The following is a 10,152-nucleotide window of genomic DNA, read 5'->3' as shown; positions in this document are numbered from 1 at the left end:
CAAATATGGAAGATACGTTTTAGACAAAAGTTGTATGGTGTAGAGGGGGACATAAGATGGTACCGTTGGTTTGACCTTGGATAGTCGAAAGTCACGTGAAGGTCACCTTCAATTTTTTAAATGGAAACCTCCATTTAAAAAATTGAAGGTGACCTTCACGTGACTTTCGAACGACTATCCAAGGTCAAACCAACGGTACCATCTTATGTCCCCTTCTAAACCATACAACTTTTGTCTGAAACATTTTTCCATATCTTCTATATTGTCGAGATATTTGCCTGGTTCGATTAAAATAACTCGCCCTGTATAATGCCAAAATGTAATATGTGTGTGTATATATATATATATATATAATTCCAGTTCATTTGCATTTTATAATTGATATAAACTCTTCCTTTGTAGGGTGAACTAGATGGAATGGGTAGATTTCACCTGCTATTTCTTTTTTTCGTTGCATTGATGTTTGCAGTCAGTCTTATCTCCCTTTTCTTCTATCATTGCTATCTCGTTATTCATAATAGATCGACGCTAGGTACTTATTGCATATATATATTTCCATCTTACTATTATAATATTTAATGTGTAATCTTTAATCAGTACCATGAAACTGTTTTATAGAGGCCTTTAGAGCACCTATGTTTCGGACAGGAAAGGACAAAGATGGATTTAGTCTGGGAAAATACAATAATTTTCAGGAAGTATTTGGTGACAATCCGCGACTCTGGTTTCTACCCATATTTAGTAGGTATGTGCTTTCCATTTCTTTAATATTTTATACGCGATAAAATTGTATAATTTACAAAGTGGGAACCAATTGCACAATACATAATAACTCAACTATTATCAATTTGTATGCTTCTAGTATACCGCCTATCATAATCTTTATAAAAAAACAACTATGCGGTTTGGCATACTTAAACGAAATTTGAAATACGGTAACATAAGTACTGCAGGGCCTTGAGTATAAAGTGTGAGCAATTCTGATTTTTTCAAAGTTTATTTTCCTTCAAAGAAACAAAATAATCGCATGTTTTATGTGATACAATTTTTTAAATTTTTGATTAGTATTTTTCTATATATATATATATATTTTTTTTTATCTATAATTATATGGAGAATGCTCCGAAATTATGTGTGTCAGAATATTATATATCCGCTTTTTGTTTTTTCTATAAAAAGTTTTGAAGAATTTCCATCTATTATTATAATAAAAAGATATACATGTTGATACTACTTTATTATATCTCTGTGTTATAATAATTATACAAAGAGAAATATGTCGTATGATATTTTTTATGTTTTATATTAAATCAGAACAGGATGCAGATAGATTGTTACATAAGTTGAAATTTTACTGTTTTCCATCTTTGTCCTGTATATAAATTCTTCCTGTTTTTTCGATGCAAAGTTTTTTTTTAGAAATATGGATATAAAAATTTTTCATTTTGGTGCACTGTTAGTTAGTATGCAACTCCCGCACTTACAAATCATTCTTATGGGCACTATATTTGCACTTTTATGACCGACAAAAGCAAATTCCATATTTTTTAAATTGGAGTGGTTGCATTGGATGTGTTCTAGTCTGGGAAATGGTGTCGTCTACCCAGTAAGATCGCAACACCAGGGCACACCCAATACTTATGACTCCATGGGCAGTACTCAGAACAGGTCAGCATTACAAGAGCTTTAAACAAAAATGCAATATTAATTACTTTGATTCTTTACTGTGGAACTCGGTTATTTTTTTTTTTTCGATAAAGATGTGTTTAACACGTAAATGTGCTTTAAATATAAATTTTGAAAACAAATTTGGGGAAAAAAACTTTCAATAATTTGCTTTTAAAGAAATTTTCAAAAGTTTTGCTATTTTGTTCTGATGTTCTTAACCTATTCAAAATATTTTCTTGCCTTTATGTTTATATTTTTGTATATCTTTTTCTTTATTCTTTTATAGAGTTCCAGAGTAATGATAAGACCTTTAAGTGCTTCCAGGCTGCATGCAACGCATTTGTACCTTTTTGTTTGACGCTGACTATCATTTCTACAGCTATTACTCTTCCCCAATCATTTCGTAACTCGAGCTTTTTATACAATTTATCTGCGAAGCCTATAAAATCAAACTTTTATTTGTTCTGCTTCTGAGTGAGAAGGTATTCTTTGCAACTACGATTATGTTTGATAGCATTGACACAATTCACAATTTGCATATATCTATAACTGCCAATCGATTTTTCTATTTTTTGTTTATTGAAATATATATTGAAGGAAAAGGATATTATTAAAAAACAAAAAAAAATTATTTTAAAGTCTCTGCAGTCTTCTCTAAAAATATATTTATTAATTATATTTTAATATCTCATTTACAGATAAATATCTACTCGTTACAGAATGTGTATTGAAAGATTTAAATGTAATATATTTTTAAATAATAATATGTCTATATAAAAGCATTTAAGATTAATTTTTGTGATAAAGCTGCATGTCTTATGTTACATTATAAATTTTAGTTGAAGACTAATTTGCGTAAAATTATTATAACAATTACGTGAGGTATTGTGCATATGGTTCTTATAAACTGTACTTGTAGTATAAAAGTGGTGTAACTATGTATAGTTATTCATTCTTTAAAAGGAGTACCTTGTTTTTACTTCCTTTACTTCCTCATTTAATCGGTTAGATAAGTAAATTGAGCCAACGAAAAAAAGTAAAAAAAGAGAAATATAATAGATAGTTACGCCATAAGGATTGTAGACATGGGATAACATCGAATAGAAGGTAGGGTATGGCTTGCAGCTTTGGAGACGGGGTAAACTTTCCCGAGCGGCTGTGCAATGAAGATACTCATACTCTGTTGGGCCCTGGCACCCAACAGTGGGGTGATGAAACTGAATTTGACTCCCCATCTCCCTATGTAAATCAGGTACTTTATAGGTTTGATTCTTAGATCAAGACAATTTTATTCAATTTGATAGTGTATCCAACCGCCACTTTATATAGCAATCATTCCTTACAAATTATATTTATGCAGATATTTGTTATCATTTAATAGTACATGTAGTTGTATAAAATCTATCGCAACTAAAGTGAAGTGCCTCCCTCTCATGATGCATAACTGATTTTAATAATAGGTTCTCTAACGAATTTGGAATCGATTTTTCTTAAACGAAAAAATATCGAGGTGTTAATAATTATTGAGATTTAGAAATAATTGTAAATTGAATTTCTTATCTATAGATAAATTGATAAAGTAATATTTTTCAGTTAATTTGAAGTGTATTTTGCAACAGAATTTTTATTTAAAACTGTAAAAATATATAACATTCAGAACTATAAAAAATATATAACTTTCCAAAATTGAAAGGTTATCATAAATGATGATCTACGAAAGGTTATCATAAATGATTTTCTACGAAGAAGAAAACTTGATTTCAAATAGATCAGAGAATTAAAATTAAGATCATGAGTTGTAGGATGTCTTGTTTATTCGGAGGACTTGGCATACTATGTTCTCACAATAATAGTAAATAAATTAATGTATCTAGATATTTTAATTGTTATGAAATGAAATTCATATTATTGTATTATAAATAAGTATTATATTATTATGCACTCTGTTAATAATGAACAGTGATATATACATTCCAATAGTTAATTCAAATATTCTTTGTTGCTAAAAAACAAACATTTATATTTATAGTAGAATATGAAATATATCTAAAATCATCTGTAAAAAACGAATTTCTTCATAGAAATAAAATTTTATTTATAATTATTCTTTATCTTATCTCATATTTATAGAATATTCCTATCCTACATTGACAATGCCTATCAATAAATGTAATATAACAATATTAAGAAATACAAAAGTATAATTTACACAGTATCATTTACAGAAATATCCTGACTGAACATATTTATTGATATTCAACTTATACATGCATCTTTTAGGTTTTTACATTTTATAAATGTATTGTATGAAGTTTTATCATATAAATATATAAATAAGATAAAATACATCGTGCTACGAAATTACAGTAAGTTTCTGATTTTACTACTAATAAATACTAAACATTCTTTTGCTGAGTGCTCCTGCTTCCACAACAAACTAATTCTGAAATCGTTATTATTGCTTTTTAATTTTTCCTCGTAATAATTTGAACCAAATTGACAAAATAACTTGTTTGAGATAGTGCATATTAACTTGCCATATAAAATAATTTTCCTTATATTATTTTAATATGTATTAAAAAATATAAAAAAATAACAATAAAACAAATTAAAAAAAAATATATATCTGCGTTAGATTTCCTTGGATCTGACTGAAATAAATTGATGTCTTGTTTTCATAATTTTTCATGATTTTACATAGTATATATATGTTTCAAATTTTTGTTCATTTCAAGCTGATTGAATGTGTAATTCAAACTTTTTATTTACACTATGCGTGTGTATATATATATAATCATACATATCATGTATAGGTAAATATAGTACAATATCTTTTTTTTTATATAATCCATTCTCTTGAATTTTTGATTGATCACAGGTCCACCATTGATCAAATGACATTGGTACAAGAAGCTACAATTTTGGCTCTTGGCACTGGGTAATATTGTCTGTAATCCCGATTGAATATTATAATATCACGCTTGCATGAATATGTGTATATAAAGTCAAAATAAACATTATTCTTTTTTTATTCTATATTATTCTGTATTTGGCCTATCTAACATATCTTCGACTTTGGGTGTGGGTGAATGAATGGCAAATTAACATTTTTATGATTGTATTTATAACAACATTTAATAAAGCTATATGAAGCATTGGTCTTTGTTTTTTGTGCAGTATTGTGATTGACAGCTTTTGTTGAAAAGAAATTTTATTTCTGTTATAAATAAGATCTTCATATCCCGTATTGCTATCAAGAGTTTTGGAGTTTCTTATAAAATATATTATTCAAAATATTTTACAGCACTGCTGTGATAGGTCCTTCTGTTGATGTCGACCAACCACTAATGGATGTCACAGAATCTGTCTGAATAACACCGACAAATTTGTACGCCTTCCCATAATTGTAATTTTGCTGTACGGTAATCCAGACGATTGTAATCCAGAATATAATTTATATTTGGTGCTTTCTTATGTTTTAATTCTCGGCATTGTGCGTTTAAGGCTATTTTACATAGGTACTATTGTTGTGAAGGAAATTCACACTGAATTGTTATTGCAGTCAACGCAAATATTTTTAACATTGCGGTTTATTCCACATCTTTGAATATTAACTGTATTATATATGTATATTGTAATATATACACGAATTCGTTGTTAAAAGTATTGTTATAATTACTTGTAATTTTAACCATAATGTTTCACATATAATTAAATTACCCTGTAGCGTAATGTATAATATCAATGTTACTATAAATTTGTAATTGATTGTGTAGATTACAAATTGTAGTATAAAATGATGAAGAGTCATTTCAGTTCAATTCAGAGAATATTGCAGTAATAATAATCTTTATCGAAACGTAGGCACATATATGTGTGCTAAACAAAATAAAAATGATAAAAATTGCGAATAAAAATTCGTCCATATTTTATTAAAAAATAAACAGGATGATTCTAAATTTTTAGTAATTTGTTACTAAGATTTTTATGTACAACTTGCAATTTCATTATATATGTATATTTAATGTTTTTACGTTATATTTTTACATTAAGTTAATCTAAATAGAATTATATACAGGGTGCTTCCTTTAACTTGATCATTTAAAATATCTCCGTTGTTTTTCGTGATACGAGAAAATACTATAGGGAATCTTGTTCGATTCGAAGGGACACATGTTACGAGAGAAAAAATTTTTCTCAAGAATCAAGGATCATATTTTTTGAGACTTCTAGGTCATCTCCACTTTATTAAATGGAATTGTATGATTTTTTTTTACACAATATGATTCCTCTAATTATTCTGCATATAAAAGTATTGAGATATGATTATCAAAAAATTAATAGTTTATGAGTTATTTAATATCTTAGGTCAATATATGCCAGAATAAAGTATAAAATATCTCGTAAACTATTTATTTTTTTATATCACTACCTTAATATTTTTATATGCAAAATAATTAGAGGAACTATATTGTGTAAAAAAATCATACAATTCCATTAAAAAAATAGAGGTGACGAAGTCTCAAAAAATATGACTTTGAGAAAAATTTTTTGTTTATCATGATACTCCTTCGAATCGAACAAGATCCCTTGTGGCATTTTCTCGTATCATCAAAAACAACGGAGACATTTTAAATAAACAAGTTACAGGAAATATCCTGTATATTATAATCAGAGAGGAGTCTCGGAATGATTCATAAAATATAATATAAAAATAATATTTGCAAAAATATGAATTTCATATATAATAAAATTTTTTAAATATATATTATAAGAATCATCCTATTACTTTTTAAAATAGATACTTAATACAAATTTCACATTGTACGAAATCTATAATTAAGTGCAATCAATTTTTCAAATTTATAATAAAATATCAGTTGTATAATATAATATTATATACAGAATGAGACGATGTGTGTGCTTGTACTTATATAAATACTATTGATTGCGTATTAATTTTAAGAATATCATTTTTATATTTAGACAAATTTAAAAAATATAAATTATGCAATTGGTCGTATTTATTATATGAATTTATTATATGAATTTCAGGCGTAAGAGTTTGTATATATACTTATATTGAACTGCCATCTTTGCTTATGTATATGTTCTTTAAGAAATTATTTATGTTTATACTAGTACGAAATATATAAATAATATCTATGCGTATTCAACCTTATATACATATACATATAATTATTGAAAGCTTAGTTACACATGCGAACTGTGAAACAATAATATTTACTTATTATAGGTATGTTAATTATGTATTTCTTACATATTTCCATTAATATACAAAAATTTATATTAATAGATTTATTGAAAATTATTTACTAATTACTACCAATTAAAAACCTATTCATTCGGAAGTATATGTTTATATTTTTGTACAATTATAGCAATGTTTTTTTATTTCACGTACATACAATATGAAAATATTTTTTGTTTAAGAATATAGAAATAATGGAATCATTTATATATATTTACATATGTAACATATACGAATACTCATTTACAAAGTGTAACCGTATCTTTTAATCCAATTTAACCCTTCCACTGTTAATGATTTTGGCCGATATTCCAGACCAACATAGCCAGTATAACCAGTTGTTTCTAATAAAGACAAGATATATTTATAATCAATCTCTCCTGGAGTATCTGGTTCATGTCTATCAGGAACTTGAGCTACTTGAATGTGACCTATAAAAGTAATATACTGATTAAATATACATTAAATATATATTTTTTTTATTTGAATAATATGGAAATAATATAAATATACATATCATTGAAATAAATTGTATTATTTATATAGATCATATTAAGATTAAATCTACTTGAATAAATAAAATATGTACATATATAGTTAACAAAATTATTTTCAAACACAAGATACATTAAAAATATAATAAAACTATACACAAAGAAAATCTAACAATAAAAATTAATATAATGTAAAGTTACTAACCTATGTACGGTAAAAAATCTTGAATGCATTTTGTAATATTACCACAACAATGTTGTAAATGAAAGATATCCATCAATAGCTTGAAGTGTGCATTGTTTATTTTTTTCACTAAATCTAAACCTGTTATAAAAATATAAAAAATTATTCTAATGATTCATTTATGAGGAAGTAAACTACAACTCATAGACAATATGAATTCATATACCTTTCTGAAAATTATTCATGTAGTAATTTGGTACACTATAATTATTAATTGGTTCAATGACAACAACAATGTCTTCTTTTTTACACTTTTCGATAGCATACAATAGATTTTTTTCATAAACCATATCATTAGCAGCAGTGGGAGCCTCCACTTTTCCTGACATTACATGAATTCTATCAAGAATAAAATTCGTTATTATGATTATGTAACACTCTCTCTCTCTCTCTCTCTCTCTCTCTCTCTCTCTCTCTCTCATTGTTACCAAAATTATATTCTCAATCGAATTTACAATTTATCGATATACTGACATTTTACAGTTCAAAGCATTTGCATATTCTATTGTTTTCTCGATACTTTTTTTGAAATTTTCTTCTTCACCTGGAATGGCAGCAAAGCCTACTTCTCCTTTTGTGACATCACCTGTTAAGACAATGTTGAAATTAATGATGAATTTGATCACTCAAACTAGACTGGATCAGTGGATATTAAAAGCTGCTTTATAAAATATCTCAATGCAGTGGTATAATATAATATAATCAATTTTGACAATAAAATGATACATATATATTTTCTTAAATAATATGACAATATCATTACTAGATAGTTAAAAGTTTTAAAATATTTATATACTTTTACATTTAACTTTGTTAATTTCATATAAAGCAGCTTTTAGTATGCACTGCCCATATAGCATAGAATTTGCAGCAATGTCGCTGTAAAATCTCTGCAATATTTCTGCAATATGCAGTGTTGCTGCAACTTTTGTGCAATTATGTCTTGTAGGAATGATTTAGTATAATACAAGTGACCGAATTTGCTATAAAATTAATGAAATTATCTTTGCAATGTTGTAGCATAAATACAACATACCTGTGAATACATTCAAAAGTATTTGGTCAATATTAGCCTTCTTTTTAGCTGTGGCAACTTGCTGAACGGAGAAACCAAATGGAAATCCACTTTCAACTGCTTTAAATCCAGCTTGCTTGGCCAATTGATATCTGTCAATAATACTAGGAACCTCAGTAAACATAAAAGACAGATTACTGGCAAATTTTAAAGCCATGACAACAGTTATCTGCAAGGAATAAGTATATAACACATAAAACGAATGTGAAATGAACTTTCAGTCAGTCACAACTTTCATCGTTGAATTATATAATAATGCTTATCTATGATAAGGAAACCGTATTTGAAAAAAAATTTCTATTAATATAGGAGATAATTTTAAAATAAAGTCTATTCACCTGATCATAAAAGGCATAAATATCTTTGAATTATAAAGTAAACATAAGTAAAGGTTATTTCTTAGAAAAAAATATTTTCGTGATATAAACTTCCTCGGCACGTCTATTGACGTCTGTATTTATGTCTTTGTTACGAATATGCACGCTGGAAAAAATAGATTAGCATAAAAACTGATATGCACATGATATAAAAATTGATATATGTGATATTCTATTCTATACAAACATTGGAACTACTACTACATTTCACAATAGATATATGCCCATGCCTGCATGGATTCATAGATATATGTCTCATATTGAAAGAGGGGGAAAACAAACTTTGGATAGATTGTAGATGTCTTCTTAAGAACTATTATTAATTTTATTTGTACTTTTCCTCAAATTTTCTTTCTCTTTTTCTGATTTTTTAATATACACATTAAATTTTCTCAAAACTTTCTAACGTCATAATCAATATATCATTTATCTAAACTATATATATTTACATTCTCTATATAATTTTTTGTTGACCATTTCATATTTGTCATGCAGTGAAAAAAAATAAAATTTGAAAAAACATAATAAATGTTTATAACATATTACATAATACATACCTATATATAACACATATTAGTTATATTGTTGAGTAGGAAATTATAAAAGACACAATATATGTATTATACTTTGCTGGGTTAGGTACAATTATATATGTGTATGCGCGCGCATGGTGTGTGCGTGTGCGCATATTAGGAATAAATATAAAGAAGAGGAAATCTTAACATTTTTATCAATTAATGCGGAATAAATCGTAGATTAATTTAAATTATCTCATTAATATATAGATTAATATATAGATTGTATATATATTGTATATAAGATACGAAAATATATTCAAGATATATTTTTGTTCCTTATATTTTATAAGCATATAAAAATAAGTATTCTATCTGCAGTTCATAATCTATCTACTAAATGTATTACTTATAAACATATACTTTATTTTTTACACATTTAAATATATATACAAACATTAGACACAAAAATAGTATTTCTATTTTTGCAGATAATCATAATTTTTC

The 10,152-nt window shown here is 26.4% G+C and overlaps 2 protein-coding genes across 8 annotated transcripts in view; one reads left to right on the top strand and one right to left on the bottom strand.

Moving 5' to 3' along the window:
- The window catches only part of LOC108765441 (palmitoyltransferase ZDHHC2), a 9,729-nt gene extending 4,182 nt beyond the window's left edge, over window positions 1-5,547 (top strand). The window contains exons 6-11 of one of the 7 annotated variants that reach the window (XM_018514162.1): window positions 403-532; window positions 619-745; window positions 1,582-1,668; window positions 2,794-2,920; window positions 4,547-4,606; window positions 4,973-5,054. In XM_018514162.1, the coding sequence (XP_018369664.1) occupies window positions 403-532; window positions 619-745; window positions 1,582-1,668; window positions 2,794-2,920; window positions 4,547-4,558 (483 nt within the window). In that variant the 3' untranslated portion in view covers window positions 4,559-4,606; window positions 4,973-5,054. Of the gene's footprint in view, window positions 1-402; window positions 533-618; window positions 746-862; window positions 965-1,581; window positions 1,669-1,954; window positions 2,216-2,793; window positions 3,174-4,546; window positions 4,607-4,972 lie in introns of those variants that run through there. The other 6 variants (XM_018514163.1, XM_018514164.1, XM_018514160.1 and 3 more) reach the window with 6 other exon arrangements.
- Window positions 5,548-7,183: 1,636 nt separating this feature from the next.
- Gip (hydroxypyruvate isomerase-like protein Gip) lies at window positions 7,184-9,296 on the bottom strand. Its single transcript, XM_018514144.1, has 6 exons — window positions 9,092-9,296; window positions 8,715-8,922; window positions 8,153-8,264; window positions 7,845-8,017; window positions 7,640-7,759; window positions 7,184-7,371 (listed from the first exon to the last, which is right to left on the bottom strand). Exons 2-6 carry the CDS (start codon window positions 8,908-8,910, stop codon window positions 7,184-7,186), a joined length of 789 nt encoding a protein of 262 aa, XP_018369646.1. The 5' UTR covers window positions 8,911-8,922; window positions 9,092-9,296.
- Window positions 9,297-10,152: the final 856 nt, after the last annotated feature.

Source organism: Trachymyrmex cornetzi, unplaced genomic scaffold (genome assembly GCF_001594075.2).
Source record: "Trachymyrmex cornetzi isolate Tcor2-1 unplaced genomic scaffold, Tcor1.1 scaffold488, whole genome shotgun sequence".
In the NCBI taxonomy this organism is placed as follows: domain Eukaryota; kingdom Metazoa; phylum Arthropoda; class Insecta; order Hymenoptera; family Formicidae; genus Trachymyrmex; species Trachymyrmex cornetzi.
The sequence above is the reverse complement of the archived record's forward strand: the minus strand, read 5'-3'. Positions and strand labels throughout refer to the sequence as shown.

Excerpts from the sequence above, each read along its gene's own strand:
- Gip (XM_018514144.1), bottom strand. The coding sequence starts at position 8,910 with ATGGCTTTAAAATTTGCCAGTAATCTGTCTTTTATGTTTACTGAGGTT. Across the intron at positions 8,265-8,714 it reads ACTTTTGAATGTATTCACAG|GTGATGTCACAAAAGGAGAA; the intron begins GTATGTTGTATT and ends TTGTCTTAACAG. Across the intron at positions 7,760-7,844 it reads CATGAATAATTTTCAGAAAG|GTTTAGATTTAGTGAAAAAA; the intron begins GTATATGAATTC and ends TTTTTATAACAG.